Source organism: Melanerpes formicivorus, unplaced genomic scaffold (genome assembly GCF_026170545.1).
Source record: "Melanerpes formicivorus ecotype bairdi unplaced genomic scaffold, bMelFor1.0.p_v2 SCAF_4, whole genome shotgun sequence".
Classification (NCBI taxonomy): domain Eukaryota; kingdom Metazoa; phylum Chordata; class Aves; order Piciformes; family Picidae; genus Melanerpes; species Melanerpes formicivorus.
The window spans coordinates 33,932,709-33,950,376 of NW_027142356.1; the positions used below are offsets into that span (position 1 = coordinate 33,932,709).

At 44.4% G+C, this 17,668-nt stretch overlaps 2 protein-coding genes and 1 non-coding gene across 6 annotated transcripts in view; 1 reads left to right on the top strand and 2 right to left on the bottom strand.

Moving 5' to 3' along the window:
• The window catches only part of WDR19 (WD repeat domain 19), a 43,577-nt gene extending 37,909 nt beyond the window's left edge, over window positions 1–5,668 (top strand). Inside the window, exons 34-38 of one of the 2 annotated variants that reach the window (XM_068137574.1) lie at window positions 580–684; window positions 1,306–1,429; window positions 2,489–2,565; window positions 4,654–4,771; window positions 5,495–5,668. In XM_068137574.1, coding sequence (XP_067993675.1) covers window positions 580–684; window positions 1,306–1,429; window positions 2,489–2,565; window positions 4,654–4,765 — 418 coding nt within the window. In that variant the 3' untranslated portion in view covers window positions 4,766–4,771; window positions 5,495–5,668. The remainder of the gene's footprint in view (window positions 1–579; window positions 685–1,305; window positions 1,430–2,488; window positions 2,566–4,653; window positions 4,772–5,494) is intronic. The other variant, XM_068137575.1, reaches the window with a different exon arrangement.
• TRNAR-ACG (transfer RNA arginine (anticodon ACG)) lies at window positions 3,056–3,128 on the bottom strand. Its single transcript has one exon. It is a non-coding gene; the product is annotated as a tRNA-Arg (tRNA).
• Window positions 4,765–17,668, bottom strand: part of RFC1 (replication factor C subunit 1) — a 38,520-nt gene continuing 25,616 nt past the window's right edge. For 2 of the 3 annotated variants that reach the window (XM_068137577.1, XM_068137576.1), the window contains exons 11-25: window positions 17,366–17,545; window positions 16,968–17,072; window positions 15,617–16,013; window positions 14,749–14,858; window positions 13,170–13,284; window positions 12,626–12,714; window positions 11,517–11,654; window positions 11,074–11,169; window positions 10,828–10,926; window positions 10,170–10,324; window positions 9,934–10,051; window positions 8,920–9,065; window positions 8,133–8,346; window positions 6,926–7,117; window positions 5,964–6,493 (exon numbers count right to left, since the gene is read on the bottom strand). In XM_068137577.1, coding sequence (XP_067993678.1) covers window positions 6,398–6,493; window positions 6,926–7,117; window positions 8,133–8,346; window positions 8,920–9,065; window positions 9,934–10,051; window positions 10,170–10,324; window positions 10,828–10,926; window positions 11,074–11,169; window positions 11,517–11,654; window positions 12,626–12,714; window positions 13,170–13,284; window positions 14,749–14,858; window positions 15,617–16,013; window positions 16,968–17,072; window positions 17,366–17,545 — 2,250 coding nt within the window. In that variant the 3' untranslated portion in view covers window positions 5,964–6,397. Of the gene's footprint in view, window positions 5,317–5,963; window positions 6,494–6,925; window positions 7,118–8,132; window positions 8,347–8,919; window positions 9,066–9,933; window positions 10,052–10,169; window positions 10,325–10,827; window positions 10,927–11,073; window positions 11,170–11,516; window positions 11,655–12,625; window positions 12,715–13,169; window positions 13,285–14,748; window positions 14,859–15,616; window positions 16,014–16,967; window positions 17,073–17,365; window positions 17,546–17,668 lie in introns of those variants that run through there. The other variant, XR_010987249.1, reaches the window with a different exon arrangement.

Here is a 17,668-nt window from a genome sequence, read left to right on the forward strand (position 1 = left end):
CTCTATCAGTGTCAGCTTTGCAAGCCCTGAAATGTCTCAGCTCACCCAGTTCTTCTTTTGTGGCTACTGAAACTTTCACAACCTTTTTTGGAGGGGGCAGGACCAAAACTGCACACTATTGAAAAGGTGTGCAGCCCATGGCCTTACATAGCAGCAAAATGACTCTGTTCCACCCTGCAGGATCTGCTGTTTTCATAGCATGTGTTACCATTGAAACATCCTGCTCCTAAGGTGGAAAGTTTAATCCAAACGGCTTTGGTTTGGCTCCCCCCACATTTGTCAGAAAGTTCTTCTGGGCTTCTTGGAAGCCACATAACCCTCAATGTTAGACATAAGCTGTGGCATCACATTATTTTCACTTCCATTTGCTGAGTGTGCAGAACAGCAGCACTTACCGCAGATGAGTACTGTGAGAACTGGGTATCCCGGTTTGAGGCTTTTAAAATTCATGCAGAGTTCTTCCCAGCTGCCTGCTTGTTAATATTTCTAGAACATTGCAGTAAACTTCTAAAATATGACACTGATGCTAAAGCCCTGTTTGCTCATTCTTTATCTGTCATGTTTCTCCTTACCTCAAAGTGGAGTCAAAAGAACAGGCCCTTGTGAGGGGAACGCACCTGCTCAGGCTAATAAAGTGAGGTCAGACTTTCTACAAAGCATCAAGATGATAACTAAGGAAGTCAGGTAATTGTGTCCAAGGTTACCAGGCTAAACAGTAGAAGGGATCTGTCTTCACTGGAAAAATGTGCTCAAAGCTCTTAATCTCTCAATGTTCCACAGAAAATTAAATGTTAGGGTCACATAAAACATCTCATACAGGTCCTGCCCCAGCCCAGGTGCTGAGGTGTCTGGATCAGAACCCTTGTTCTGCCAGACACTTGGACGAAAACAAGCCTGTGGCAGGCAGAGTTGCAGGCTGTATGGTCCTGCCAGGATCCCAGTTTTACATCCTCAGTTCATTTCAGTTCTGTGGGGGTCACTCCTGCTACAGGAAAGCACTGAAACAGAGAAACCATAGCTTTGAGTTACAGGTCATGAGGCTTGGAAGCTTTCCAAGTATTATGATCTGCTGTAGCTTTAAAAAGGTTGTGTTGTATCAAATTGGATGGAAAAATGACCTACTTCTGAGGCTCCAGAATTATGATGAACTTTGGGTGGTAGTTACAAGGAATGACCAAGTAGAATATAAAGGAGCAGCAAGTAATTCCAAGGAGAACCACTTGTTTAAAGTTACTTTAACATGGGGCCTCTTTGTTCATGTTCAGAGTGCATGAGGTTTCATTCCCATCTGTGTCTTACTTCTAGACGCCCAGACACGACAGAAGCAGAGGAGCCCACAACAGCCTGTCCCTATTGTGAATTCCAGCTCCCAGAGTACGAACTGCTGTGTCCTGGCTGCAAAAACAATCTCCCCTACTGTATTGCAACTGTGAGTACCTGCAGTGGCAGAGTGAACACAAAGCTTTCCTTGCCTTCTGAAAATAAGCTCATCTTGAACATATTTGGTTTACTGGCAGCTATAAACCAGGTGTTTATGTGGACTGATGTTGGGGTGGTTTTATTCCTCCATGTCCCAGTGGAAGGGTCACACAGCCCCCTGCCACCACCCTCAGCACAAAATCTTTATACTGTGGTTAGCTACTGTGGAATTGACACTTCATTTTTCCTAGGTGCAAGTGCTTTGTCACACCAGAATTAAAGAAAACTCAACATTTATTTAAGCAGGAATCAATGCTGGAGTTAACAATTCTTTATTAAAACTAGAGAATTAAATCTTACCAAGAAAATATTAATCAAAATTCTCTTATTATGTTTACTCTATTGGTTTTAGCAGAGCAAGATGACCAGTACAGTTCAGAAGTGTTGTTATCATACAGAAAAAAACCCAAATCTTTTAAATACAGCTGTGTGAGCCAACTGCAGTGTAGAGAGTCATGGCTGTTTCCCATTCAAGGTACTGCTGTCTCTGTAGTATCAAAAAGGCAGCTGAGAAGTGGGGTTCTAGCAAAGCAAAGCCCTGAGCCCCAGCAGACACAGGAGCTTATTTCTGTGCGGCCAGTGCCAGGCCCTCACTCTGCTCACAAACTTGTCAGCAGTCAGTGTAGCCTCATGGGGTCCTGTGATGAGCTTTGGGGACAAAATTTGAATGTCATATGCAACACCAACCCTCCCAGATTTTACATACTGCTCTAGACAGATCTACAGCCCCAAGTCAGAGAGTTTTCTATGCTGCAATTCTATGCATTTTTAGATTTCCTTTTTCAAAGAGAGGCTGTAGTGAGAACACTGCCAAGCTCCTTGTCTTCTGCTTACAGAACTTACAGAATCCTTATCCTAGAGTAGTGCAGCTCCAGGTGGGAGGTTTTAATTTCTTGAGCTCTTTAGAGCTCTGTTACTGATACTTGTTCCCACTCAGGGGTAGAAAACTCTGGGCCCAGTGTGCCAAGACAGCAAGTGCCACTTACTGGCTTGTGGCTTCTTCCTGCAGGGTCGGCACATGGTGCGAGGGGACTGGACTGTCTGCCCACACTGTGACTTTCCTGCCCTCTACTCTGAATTCAAGAGGTATGTTGGCTCTTGTTCTATTGCAGGACCACATTTGTTCGTGTTTTAGCAGCAAACCACTTCATTGGGTACTAAAAACCTGTAAGAGTTGGACAACAGCAAGCTGCCTCACTTGGTAGTTTCATCTAACAGTTAAGGAATGTCACTTAAAGTGGACCAAACCCTACACTCCAGGGCAGACTCAGCCAGAGCTCCAAGGCTCCAAGAACAAGAATGAAGATCGGGGGGGAGGGGTTGGTGAAGGGCTCAGCTCCTTCCAAGGAGATGCAATACAGGGATAGAAGGGAAACACAGGCACAGCAGCAGTCAGTATTCAGTATGCCTAAGGTTGGAAGGGACCTCAAAGATCATCGAGTCCAACCTGTCACCACAGACCTCACAACTAGAGTAGGGAGGACACTACTGCCCACTGCAGGCTTGAACTCACAACCTTCCCATTAAGGGTCTTAATGCACTACCAACTGAGCCATCGCCTGTCATAAAACATATGCGAGCCAGGCAGGAGTCGAACCTACAATCTTCTGATCCGTAGTCAGACGCGTTATCCATTGCGCCACTGGCCCGGCACATTAAGTACACATTACTATAGGACAAAATTGAGAGGGGCTTCATTTGACCTAAAGTAACCCCTGTGACCTAAAGTAACCCCAATTAAGTGGAGGTCACTATAGGGCAAAACTGAGAGGGGCTTCATTTGACCTATAGTAACCCCTGTGACCCAAAGTAACCCCAATTAAGTACAGGTTACTATAGGGCAAAACTGAGAGGGGCTTCATTTGACCTAAAGTAACCCCTGTGACCCAAAGTAACCCCAATTAAGTGGAGGTCACTATAGGGCAACATTGAGAGGGGCTTCATTTGACCTATAGTAACCCCTGTGACCCAAAGTAACCCAAATTAAGTACAGGTTACTATAGGGCAAAATTGAGAGGGGCTTCATTTGACCTAAAGTAACCCCTGTGACCCAAAGTAACCCCAATTAAATACAGGTTACTATAGGGCAAAATTGAGAGGGGCTTAATTTGACCTAAAGTAACCCCTGTGACCCAAAGTAACCCCAATTAAGTGGAGGTCACTATAGGGCAAAATTGAGAGGGGCTTCATTTGACCTATAGTAACCCCTGTGACCCAAAGTAACCCCAATTAAATACAGGTTACTATAGGGCAAAATTGAGAGGGGCTTCATTTGACCTATAGTAACCCCTGTGACCCAAAGTAAACCCAATTAAGTGGAGGTTACTATAGGGCAAAATTAGGAGGGGCTTCATTTGACCTATAGTAACCCCTGTGACCTAAAGTAACCCCAATTATGTGGAGGTTACTATAGGACAAAACTGAGAGGTGCTTCATTTGACCTAGAGTAATCCCTGTGACCTAAAGTAACCCCAATTGAGTACAGGTTACTATAGGGCAAAATTGAGAGGGGCTTCATTTGACCTAAAGTAACCCCTGTGACCTAAAATAACCCCAATTACTGCAGGTTACTATAGGGCAAAACTGAGAGGGGCTTCATTTGACCTATAGTAACCCCTGTGACCTAAAGTAACCCCAATTATGTGGAGGTTACTATAGGACAAAACTGAGAGGTGCTTCATTTGACCTAGAGTAACCCCTGTGACCTAAAGTAACCCCAATTGAGTACAGGTTACTATAGGGCAAAATTGAGAGGGGCTTCATTTGACCTAAAGTAACCCCTGTGACCTAAAATAACCCCAATTACTGCAGGTTACTATAGGGCAAAACTGAGAGGGGCTTCATTTGACCTATAGTAACCCCTGTGACCTAAAGTAACCCCAATTAAGTACAGGTCACTACTGGACAAAATTGAGAGGGGCTTCATTTGACCTAAAGTAACCCCTGTGACCTAAAGTAACCCCAATTAAGTCAGTCACCAAACCAAACAATACTGCTGCACCCAGTACAGTATAATCTCTTGTTCACAGTACTCATCTGTGTGAGAATAGGTTGGGGCAGAATGTTCAGAGGCCAGAGCCTCTGAGCTGCAGAAACTTCACATTCTAGCTCAAGCTCTTTGTCTGTGTTTCTATGAGACTGGGTATTTGAGCACTCACTCTTCTTTTACACCAGCATGGTACAGACTGACGTGTGTCCCATGTGCTCTGAGAAGATTGATATTGTTCAGCTTAAGAAAGTGCATGACTGCACACAGTACCTCAAGCCAGAAGATGGGGACCAGTAACTTCAGGTATGTGCTAGAGCCTGTGTTTTGAGCCCTGTGAAGTACATTCTAGAGACCACGGGGAGGGAAATGCAGTGCTCAAGAGTTATTTTACAGTCCTGGTCACAGCAGCATCCCCTACTTGCCCTCAGGCATGCAAACACCAGGAGGTTTTGCTACTGTAACTAACCTGGTTGTTAAATCAATCCAGTTGTGAGGCTTTAAACCTGTTCACCTCTATGACTGCGCTGTCACCTGCCATGTGTTCTGGTTTGGAACATGCTGTTGAACACAAGTTGTGCTTGAGTAGCATAGAGAACAGTGTGAAGATCTCAGTGTTATCAAATCCTTCTAGAGAGCCATCAACCAGTGTTGTAAGTGTAGGGAGTAACAGATGCTGCTGGAAAGAGCAGGTCTAAAATGCAGGTTACATGATCTTAGCCTCTGTGTTTAACAGCACATAAGAATAACTCACACGAGAACAGCACCACAGCATTGGCTTCAAATACTCCCCTTTCAAACAGTGACAGCACTGCTCTGCCTGTCCCACACACCTGGATCCAAGACTGGTCCTGTTAAAAGAATGGTAACTGAAAATAAGTTAACGCTTTGCCATTTGAAGGCAGATTTACTGCCACTAACACCTCAGGCCAAAGTAATGCACAAATTATCTACACCACACTAAGCTCTTGTTTCTTATCACAGTCTTTGTATCTCAGACTATGACTGACCACCTCTGTCTGCTTTCAGAGCTCATGTGTTGCCTGGCAAGCAGCAAGAAGAAGCTGCATTCTGCAGCTCTTCCTCCCCTAGGATTTAATAACCACGATCACACCACTTCTGGTTTGTAACAGCCTTGTAATTATGTAGCATTTGATAAATTTTGTACTTTATTATAGTAATAAAATATATTGATAATTCTTACCAAGCAGAATAATTCTTCCCAAGCAAAGGCAAGCCAAGGGGTACTCAGTGTGAGTGAAAAAAGCAGCCCCCTAGGTTCTGTAACACCATTTCTGAACTTCTATGGCTATTTTCTGTGAAACATTTCTTACTCTTAAGTATTTCTTTCTGGCTTTAGTCAAAACTACTCACACAAGCAATGGGCTCCTCAAGTTCTGGAGCTCAGTCCCTCACTCTCTAAACAAAAGCTGTAGGAAAAGCATAATAGCTCCTGTTCCTGAAGGATAAGCCAGAAAAGGAGAGACACAGAACACTGTGACCTCATTGAACATTTCAGAAGAATCCTATGAAGCGTTTTATTGTCATTTTATACACCACGATTTCTAGACTGTACAAATATGCAGGTTAGGGTGGGGGGTGCAGCACCTGCTATTTACAAGAGTTCACCATACAACATCAGAGGGTTTAAAAAAAACAAAAGCAAGCAGTGGAGTCCTAGGAAGACTCTGCATAAATGCTCAGTAACTAAGCATCCCATCTGCACCCTGTTTATGCACAAGCATAGTTAGGGCTTGGACGCTTGTAGCAGGTTAAGAGTAAGTACAGCAGGGCACAGAGTGAGAGTACCGCAGCTACATCCCCTCTTAAGAGGAGCATTTCAATGCACTGGTTCTACCTTCCAGGCTCCAGCACTGCATCCATCTCATGTTAGACCAGCAAAGCTGCATCCAGAGCAAGATTTTATTCTGCTTAATGTCTTGTTTTCTCTTTCCTTTTCCCTTCTTTTTTTGTTGTTTCTTCTGTTTTCTCTCTTTTTGGTGGCTTGGAAGGCTTTGCCCTTTTTTGCTACAAGAGAATACAGAGAGTTTAAAAATCCAAATGGAACAGTCAGTGAAAGAAAAAAGCTCTCTCTCCTCCTCCCCCCTACTGTAGAAGAGGCTCTCCAGTGTTCATACCCAACATACAGGCCTGTGGCTGCTCCTGACCATCCCCACCAACACTTACAACATTACTAAGTTTTGGAACAGGATGTGGTGTTCCTGAGCTCACACTTGGGTCCAACAGTCAAGCAGAAGCCAATGGACAGAAATCACGAAAGAGTTTTTCACACTGTTACTAATTACAACATTCAAAGCTGAGAGATTCTGTGTTTTCTATCTGCTGTGACCTTTACTTTTTATTAAAAAATATTTAATTCATTATCACAAGTCCCAGATAGGTACCAGCTAAGAAGAAGCAGTTTATTGTTTAGTTTAACCTGAAGGAAACTAAAGTCACCTTAATCATTGCATCACTTTCAACAGTATCTTGCTCATCCTCATCAGATTTGGTCTCTTCCTCCTTCAGGTCTTCACTCAGTTCAAAGGACATGGCAGATGCTGACTGCCTCCTGGTTGCCTTGACAGAGCTCAGGGAATAAGGAGTCAGATGAGCCTCTTTGTTGTAGGCACGTGTGAAAGCTGCTTTGACCTGTGAAAGTGGAGGGAAAGGCAATGAGCATCAGCTTAGGAACCATAAATTGTGAGCTTACCAACTCCTGGCTAGAGATCTTACATCCTTCTTCTGGGGAGATGTGACCAAAGGTTTGTATAAGAGGAGGCTATCTCAGGAAGATGCAAAGTATCCAAGAGCTGTATGGTGAAGGCTCATTTGAAATGAGTCCCACATCACCTTCAGAGAGAGTAGATACTTCAGGTGTGTTTTTGCTTCAGCCTCCAGTAATTTCCAGCACTGTTCTGCTGCCACCTCATCCAAACCACTTAGCCCAAAGTGACTCTCAGCAGCTCTGAACACCTGCTCTTCAGACTAGGGGTAAACAACCAACAGTTGTTAGCTGAGAAGATTCTTTTCTTTCCTTGAGTGCTTGACCTTGGACAGGGGATATTACGGTTCAGATTTCATACTTGCCTATGTTGTAGCAGCCTTGCACCAGATTAGTGTCCCAACCACTGCAGAGGACTAGCTGGGTACTGGAGGAACACCACACAGTCCCCCCCAGGTCTGCCAGTTCAGTCTAAGTGGACTGTGAATGATGCAAGCTGTAAGCCAGCCTCAGAATGCAGCTGGGCATCCCTCCTGCTTTGCATGACAGTAAGCAAGGCAGTGCTTGTGCTCATACAAAGGTGACACAGCTTATAGCCAGGAACTTGCTTGTGCAAAGGTCCCAGCTTTCCCTGTCCCTTCTGTGTCCCACCTCTATGTCCCAAACACAGCCAGCTCACAGTGACCCTGCACACCAGGAACAGGATAAAGCTGCCAATGAAGCACAGCACAGCCTGGCTGTCTTTAGGAGATGATCTCTAAAACCTTCAGTGCTAGACTGACAGTTGATTTGCAAAGATTACTGTTAATTACAGTTAATAAAATCATTCATTAGCATCTGCACCAATTTCAGCCCTCCAGCAGCACACCCATACCACAAGCAATTGTTTTAAGGTTGTCTGTCTGAAGATGCAAAGGAAAAAATTCACTCATGAATTTTTACCTTGGGATCCAGCTTTGAAAAAGGGCTGGGGTTGCCTCCCCAGGTGCTGATTTCCATGATATTGTCAATATCTTCTTTCATCAAGCAGTAGGAGTCCATGAATGTTATAGCTTCTTGTACACCATCTGCTCCAAGGTCCTTCAAGGGCTGGACAAGTGCATCCCTCAAGTATGGCAAATACTCCATGTTCACTGTCCTCTTGCAGGTCTGGGTCCTGTGCCAAAGTGACAGCACTATATGACTGCACAGCCACCACCTCTGAACACAAGCAACCTGTAGGTAGGCACTTAGCAAACAGACACTCACAGAACGGTTTGGGTTGGAAGGGACCTTCAAGAGCATCTATTCACCCCCCTGCCATGGGCAGGGACACCTCCCTCTTCTTAGACCAGCTTGGCTCAAGTTTAAAGCCATTACTCCTCAATCCTGTCATTCCATGCCTGTCAAAAATCCCTCTCTGCCTTTCCTGGAGGCCCCCTGAAGGCTGCTAGAAGCCTTCTCCAGAATGAAGAGCTGCCTGAGGAGTTAACTGTGGGAGGTACTGCACCATTCCTTTTGCCAATAACTAAGGAGAGGCATTCAAACACCAGTCTGAGGGAATATCCCTAACTGAGAAAACCTCAGGGGGAAGCTGCAGTACTGCTGACCATATTGAACACTGTCCAGGTTAAGTATTAAGAAAGTGTCACCAACAACACAGGAGGGCATCCACAGAGTACCCAAATAAGGAATTCATGACAATGAAGGACACAGCAAGTAACCATCTGCAGAAGGTGGTCAGTGCTACCTGAGGCTCATGTGCATCGCCAATTCCTGAATGATTCGGTCGTGTTTGCCTGCAGATGAAAATTTCCCCAGCCAGCTGGGAAAGACAGGAAACTGGGACATGTAACCTCTCATCAGCTCCCCTGGGAGAACACTTGCATAAATAGCCTGAAAAATAACACACAGAACAAGCTCAAGCCACAATGGATTAGTCTCACTGACACCAGGGCATGCCACCCACTTGTCTGTGGAAGGGAACAGTCAGCACAGCTCGCCTGAAGAGTGCTTACTTCTTGCTGGGTTCCCGTTCAAGACCTTTAAGGTTACAGATTCATCTCTTGTATCCCCCTGTTTGTTACCATACTCAAATATATGGGAAGTCAGGCTGGGATCTCAAAAATATTTAAAATCAAAAATAAGTCTCTTCCTTTCTCATTTTAGAGCACAGTCAAACAGCTGATATCACACAAACATCTGATGTAGGCTCCAAGAAACAGATATGGTGAAGGCGCCATTCCCACAGAACATTTCCCACATCCACCTGAAGCCAGCCAGCTAAGTTCCTGCACCACACAGGACTTCCTGAGGTCCCCTCCAACTTAACCTTCGATACATTCTCTGATGCCAGCCATAACCCTCTGAGCACAGATCTTGTCAGTGTTTCAGTGATCACTAAAGGAATACAGTGATGAAGCTTCAGTGCTCTGTGCTTTAGGAGAAACACTAGCCTGGTGAGGGGCTGGGATAGGAAGCACCCAACTAAGAGAGCAGGCTTCTCACTTCACTTCAGAAGTGATGTGCCCCATGTGCTCCTCTGGTTCAGGAAGGGTGAAGCTTCTCAAAGTTTCAGATTTCATTTAAATGATACAGTGTGGGCTCCACAGTGAAAGTGGGGGAAACTGCTCTAGTCACCAGCCCAAGAGAGTGCAGCATGAACTATACAGGGCATAAAACTACACTCAAACACCAATTTCCAGGGACCAGCCTTTGACACTGGACACCCACAAAGCACATAAAATGGTTGTTAAATGCTCACCTGTGTTGGAAGAAGGTTCCAGGTTTGCTTGCTACGAATCTGTCTGTCCACTATATCACCATCACATATACTATCAGCTGTTCTGCTCAAGAGCATCAAGTGCTTCTTCAGGTTTCCTCTGATAAAAACCAAAGTTGACTGCATTACAAAGCAGAACTACCCAGACAGATTTCAGTCCTTACTTTTGCTGCCTGACGCAAAAGCCTGTGCCCAGTTCAGGGTATGGAGTAACTCACCCAGCAGCAGCTGGTTTCACGTGTACATAGTTCTCCTGGACAAAGAGAGGTGCTAGGGAATAATCGTGGAAGAAGAGATCTGACTTGTCCATGAGAGACATACGAGAAGTTTCTTCTCCTGTAGCAAAAACCTTCCGAACAACGTCAAAAGGTCCCTAAGGAGAGGAGATTTCCAGAAGTCAGCAGGCTGCAGGTCCACACAAACAATAAGCCACAGCACAACACCCACAAAATTACTGCAAGGGTAATACCCAGCAATATCTGGACTCGGCAGTACAAGTTCACTGGTTCCTCCCTAGCACCAAAGTGGCAGTTTTGAGCTGTGTTTTATTTGTGATGTCTATGCAATTATCACTCAGGATGAGAGGCATGAACTTCACAATTGCATCTTATGCAAGAGACCAGTATACCAAAACAATTGTTCAGTCCTGGATATACTACTCTTAACTATTTGTGGCATCTGGGGTAGCAGTGCTTCAGTTCAGAAGATGTTTACAGACCCCAGTGATAACGTTAGAATACAACAATAAAAGCCAAGCTAACCTGATCTAGTTGAGCATGCCCCCGCTTACTGCAGAAGGGGTTGGATTAGATGACCTCCAAAGGTCCCCTCCAACCCAGACCATTCTACTCTATGATTCTGTTGGTTTACACTCACCAGTCTGATATCCTTTTTGGCTCTGCTGGCATCTGTTTTAGCCTCATCATAAGTCAGTGATTTATCTTTTGCACACCACATGTTAAGGTTATGTAAAACCTAAAGAGCAAAGTTTACAGTTCAGTAGCATAACAGCATTGAAATGGAAGAGCTCAGCACAAAAAGCCTGATCTTTACAGAAAAACAGTATGTTCAAATGCGACATTGAAGTCAAGAACTCTCAGGTGATGCACTCTGGACACTGACCTGTCTGATATCCTGATTTGCTGCCAGGATGATCTCTTGCATGGCAGGTGGTGGAATTTTTAAGCCTTCTTTAAAAGCAATAGACATCATGGCCCCCTGTAACAGAGGGTTGAGAAACTGTCACTAGAAAATTCCTGTGAATCCTTCCCCCTGCAGAACATGTGCACACATCTCTTGAAAGAATTTTAGCATATTCTTTTTTGAAGTACTTAAATTTTCTCTTATACTTTTACTGGTGTAAAAGTGTATGATTGTCTTTAATTTGACCTACTTATGGTAGGCCTCTAAATCTGAAAGGCTTAGGGATATTCACATTTTGGACAATCTGTTCTGAAAAGCAGAGTCACTCACTGCAGTGATCCATTAAGGTTTAGATGTTTCCAGTTCTGTATGAGCTCTGCCACATGAAGTTAGTGAGGGTGATTCAGCAGAGCCCTTCTTACCTTGATCTGCTCTAGACGAGGCCTCTGGAAGCGAAGATCAAAGCAGTAGTGGACCAAGGAACGCATTTTAGGATGGTTTCGATCATTACACATGCAGATGATGGGGATCTTCGTGTGCCGAATCAAACCAATCAGCTCCTGTGATTTAAACACATCACAGTGATTAGGGACCTCAGAGAAGAACATTTAAAGTGTCACACCAAGCAGCTTTAGTCCCTTGGATCCTTGACAGATGCAGCCTAGAAAGTTACAATTCCACACAGTGAAAGCCTAACCCCTGTCCTACTTTTCTTATTTGCTATTCTATTCAGCTGCAATACATCTGCTGTCTACCCACTTCATGTTCAGACCATTCTTCACAAAGCGATTAGATCAAGAGTTCAGAGTAGAGCTGTCCACCTGCAGAACAAGATTCCTTTGTCCAAAGGCCAGTGTGACCGGGCCTACACCCAGAGGGAGCCTTTCTGACTGCACCCTGCCACAAACAATGGAGAAGCAGGAACTGAAAGTAATCAGCTCTTCCCTGTCCAAAGAGCTCAGTGCTGAGGCCTCAGCATCATTAGGCTTACCAGCACACACTCTGCCTGCTCTAATGAAGCTGAAATTGTGCTCAGTTTTGTATTCCTGCAATACAAATGTCTGCATTTGAGCTGAAGATCTGTATGCCCTTTGTTGTTGAAGTATTGCACGTCACCACAGGGTATCTTCAGAAGCTAAACCAGGAGCTGCCGAGGAGAACTGTCTATGTCATGTTGTTTATTCAGCGTTCCTGTCTTCTGACGAGACCAACCATCCCAGTCAGGTCACAAACCTCCTACTGCAGGCAGCTGTCAGACATAGAGACCTGCAGATAAATTCATCTGCCCAGGAATAAACATCTGAAGTGCACATATCCAAGTTCATTACTCCAGGTTTCTTTTACAGAAGCCTCTTCTTCCCACCTCTACCAATGCATAATTCTTATACAGAGTGCTAAAACAGGTCAAATAAACTGTACCCTCCACAGACTTTCTATGGACCAGGGGTTGAGGACTGGCTTGAAATATGTTGTGCTGCACATGGTGTGCACTCTTAGCAATGGCATTAGCCAGTAACTGTAGCAGTTTCACCTGAATCCCTCCTCTGTCTTCATTGCCTGCCATACCATCCACTTCATCCATGATCAATACATGCTTCCCGCTAACTGATGAGGATGTGCCTGAAAATGAATATGAACAACATGAGATGGGAATAAAACAGGGTCTTGCTCAGTTTTACCCAGTGCTTTACAGGTTAGGGACCCCCACTCTAGACACCTGAGATGGTGGTGAACATCTTGCTCAGCCACTTGCTCACATGAATCTACGTTCAGAGTAAACTGACTCTAACCTCTTGTCATCTCTCAAGAAAGCCCTGTGCACAACAGAAGAGCACCTGCAGAACTCTGAGTACTTTATGCAGCTTACCAACTGATTCTACTGACAGCAGGATTCAGTTCTACAACTGCAGAGGAAATACAATAGCTCGCTAAGTGAAGCTGTCCTCATAAGAGCTGGGTCCTGCCACATGGCAAACAAGTTAAATACCTAATGCTGCTGTGTAATAAGGAAGCTGTGTCCTTCTGTTAGCAGACTCTTAGCTCAAGGAGAATCCTCCTGCAAACAACAGACCTACCAGAGCAGAAGTCTTTGATGCTGGTGTTGTTCAGAGACTCAGCAACTACTTCCTTGAGGCTGCTCTTGCTCCGAGTGTCACTGGCATTCAGCTCCACATAGCTGTACCCCAGCTCCTAGCCCAGACACAAAGCACACACAAAGTGAGAACGTTGGGTCACTGACAAGCTTGTGCATACTCTGAATTAGCAGCAGTATTTCAGGGCTTCAGAAGAAAGCTTTTGCAATGCTGAGCATTGTAAACTTTACACCTTTGATTCCTTTCTCCCCTTCTACTCCTTTTCTCTCATGTTCCAAAGAAGTACTCAGAACCAGACACAGGACAGATGTGCCCAAAAAGAGAACTTTTAAGGAAGAGTAAAGGTAAGTCAGTGGTAGATTTAGTTCCAAAGGATTAACACAACTGCCACCAGGGATAAAAGCACAACTACAAGCCAAGGCTGGCTAAACTCTGAGGTATTTCCAGCTGCATTTCGAAGTCTTAGACAAACAGTCAGGACAAGAAACATGCCTCTGAAAGCTGAATGAAAGAGAAGTGTTTAATTATCCAGCCAGCCAGGAAACACATTGCTGCCCCAGGAGTCCTAACAGTTCAGAACAGGGCTTGGTTCCATGTCTCTGAAAGTACTTAAACCCCAGCTGCTCCTTCATTAGCAAACTCCCCCTGCCAGAGCAAGCCACAGTGCAATGTGGACCTGCACACAGCTCTCTTCTTGCAGCTTCAGCAACCCAGTTTTGTCTCCTCCTGCAGAGACCTGAAACAGCTGTGAACAAACAGGGTTGGAAACTAGAAGCAGAAAAGCACCAGCTTGTTGGCACAAAGCTCTAGAGCAGGGGGGAACTGGGAGTTATTCTATACAACCCAGATACTGAGATAAGCAATCATTCCTTCCCTGCACAAGGATCAGATAGCTGACAATAGCACTCGATCCTTCCAAGCTGGTAGTATCCTATTCTAAGAAAGTCCTTGCAAGTCAAAGAACAAAAATCTAACTAGTTACAAACTACACTCTTAATAGTTGAGCTTTAATGGTATTTCTACAACATGTTCTCAGCCAACGCTCTTGCTGCAGTCAGCAGAACAGAGTGTGCCAGCTAAGGGGAAGAAATTGATTTAAGCTCAGATTTGGAAACACACAGCCCTGTCAACTTCTCTCATTGTAAACCAGCACTTGAATTTGGAATGAGGTTTGGAAACACACCTGTGTTAGATGCAAAACCATGGCTAAGCCTGTCATAGAAGCTTCTAAACTAGAAGCCTGCCTGGATTCCACTACCACTTGTAGAACTAGTGCTGAAGGCTCACGATTCTTGACAACCCTTTCCAGTTGCTCAACATACTGTGAGATGCTGCTTCAAGAGACAGACACACACCTCATTGCTCATTCTTAGCCCAGACCTGATAAAGGGATCTAAACATCCACTTATTCTCACCTGTAACCCTGTTCTGAGCAGGTGGAACCAGGCTAGGAGCAGACCCTGGTCATGCAGGGATATCCCCCTGCACACTCCCTCTGTATCGAGATACATAACCAATGGGAAACAAAGAGTGCTGGGAACAACTGTTAATATCAACTCACCTTACAAACCAAAGAAGCTGTAGTAGTTTTACCAACTCCAGGTGGACCAGAAAGCAATGCTGCTTTAAAACCAGTACCATCATCTTTGCCTCCAGTTTTACTGCTCTTTGCTACAAAAGAAGATTGCAGGTTTTATTACCAAAACTACTAGAGATAGTAAACATCACTGGACTTTTCCCTCAATTAAGGCCTGATATGAATAAAACAATAAAAATAAATCAATACACATCTGCATCCTAGCCATTTGGGGAAAGGCAGCTTAAACCATTTTAGTTTAAGCCTTGCAGTGACTCTAAACTAAGAAACAGTCAAAGTGCTATTATTATGACACAACTGTTTCAGCAATTTGCTGACACCCACATCACAAAAACAAACCCCCACTAAATATCCCAAACACACCACACAAAAACCTCACTAGCCACTATGGTTGAAGTGAAACCTAAGTGCTATTTTAAACACATAAAACGCTGTCTAGAGGATGACACATGACATGGACTTGTCAGGCAGAACCAACACCTCAGCAGTTCATCACTTCCCCAGGCCTGGCCCAGCTATCTTCTGTTTTCACCATGGGCACAGTGAGGTTAGGACTGGACAACAGTCTTGGTGCAAAAGGAATCCCTAGGCTGAATCCAAGGTCATTTTCATGTGTGTTAATGCCAAGGCTATTTTGGGTTCTTTTGGAAAACAAAGTCACTTTTAGGATACTACCACAAGAGTGGTTTTCTGTTCTGCCATTTTAAGGGGCAGGGGTGGTGGTAAGTGAATAACTGCTTCAACAAAACAACATTTTGCTATCTTAGCCCAGAGAAGCAAGCAGTGTGACTGGCATGGGAGAGCACAAAGAAAAGCTGACCACGCTGCTCACCTTGTGCATCTTCTGAGGTATTCTTGTGCCAATTCCTGAGCCATCGGAGCAGTTTGTTGGCACAGCTTTGCTCACCCTGCTGTCCAATTATTGCCTTAAGAGACACAGGCTTGTATTTATCTACCCATAGCAATCTCTCTGTTCCTTCTTCATTTGTCTCAGAATCCAAGCTCTCTTTGGGTTTGGTGGCTTCTTCCTTCTCTCCAGCCTGCCATTTGAAGTCCGTCAGCTTTCGAACAGCAGTGGTTCCCTTCTTGACAGATTTGTCAGTATCTCCTTTTTCAGGAGAAGACTTTAACTTTTTATTATCAGCTTCCCTTTTTAAGGGGCTCGAATTTTTCTTTCCAGCTACAGCTTTCTGTGGTGTCCTTTTAGGTCTTGATTCTACTTTCTTTGCCTTGGGAAAATAAAGGTAAGAAAATTAAAAATGGAAATTAAGACAAACCCATGCAGTAAACAAGCACTGTGCCTTGGAACACTTGTGCAGGAAAGCTTAACACAGTAAGAAAGATTAAAACACCACTGAAAACCTACAACACACATCAAGAGCAGATAAACTGAAAAAATACATCACTGTTAAACATGATGCCAGCTAGCTCTATAGCACAAGCCGCAGAGAAGAGGCAGGAAATGTTCTGCTCATTCCAAGTGTAGTCAGTCCTCTCAGTCATTGAAGAACCCACAGACCTGCTGCCTACATGTCATAGTATCACTCAGGGTTGGAAGGGACCACAAGGATCATCTAGTTCCAACCCCCCTGCCATGGGCAGGGACACCCCACACTAGATCAGGCTGGCCAGAGCCTCATCCTGCCTGTCAGGTTGGACAAATGAACCAGACACCCATGAAGCTCTTGCAAAGCAACATTTCCAGAAGTGTTCAGCCCAAAACACAATTCAAAAGGGAGTGAAAGAGATTAGCTAGAAAGTTTTGACATCAACAGTATCTTTACATCCAACAACTCATGTCCAGCCACATCCGAGGTGCCAAGGGATAGACCAAGTGCACAACATGCTTGAGCTAAGAGATTTTAGTAACACTTTATCAGCCTCTACAGACTACATTAAAAGGTGCATTAAAAAGAAAAAAAACAAAACTGAAGTTACTGTTTTCACAGTATTGCCCCCAAAAATTACCTTTACTATTATTAGTTCAGGTACCATATAAAGACAACATGTGTTATGTATACAGATGGTGAAGCCGTCCCATGTTTATAGTGTGATTTTAACCTAGCAGGTCAAACTGACAATCACAGGGTCACTGGTACTGGAACAGAAGATCAAAACTCCTTCCAATTAAAACCAAACCAAAGCAAAAAGCAAACCCCACACTAAGTCTTTAACAAACCAACCTCTGTTTCAGCTGCCAGCTCGTATTTGGACTTCTTGCCTGGCATTGTTCGAATAAGATCAAACAGCCCATCCTCATCAATAATTTTTGTCCCTAAAGCTGATGCCTGCAGCAAAACAAAGAATTACACATGAGGGCAAGTGAAGTTAGGAGTCACATAATTCACTTCCAAGTGCTTTCCAGCATAGATGTTTAGGAACACACAAAGATACCCTCCTGTTGTACTTTCACATATACCTGTGTATACACACACACAAAACCACAAGGCCCTAGCACAGGAGGTAACCCTTCCTTTTTAACACGCACTTGGTAGCAGTGCCTCCTTTTGGCAGGGATAAGATAAAAACCCAACAGAGATGAACAGTTTCACTTCTGCTTTGCTCAGGCACAGGAACCCACCTTTTCACACTTTGCCTGGCCACAGTCTCGCCCCATGACCAGATAGTTTGTCTTCTTGCTGACGTTGCCGGTTACTTTGCCTCCGTACCGCTCGATCAGAGACTTGGCCTCATCTCTCTCAATACACTCCAGAACGCCTGTAATGACGAAGGTCAGGCCTTCCAAGCAGTTTTCAGCTCCCTGAGAAGCAGAGCATTGCAGAAAATAACCATTACCTGATGCAATTCTATCAAACACCTCTTCGCTATAAGCTTCTTTAACCCCCTACCATGTCACACACCCTATGAAACATTAAACATAAGC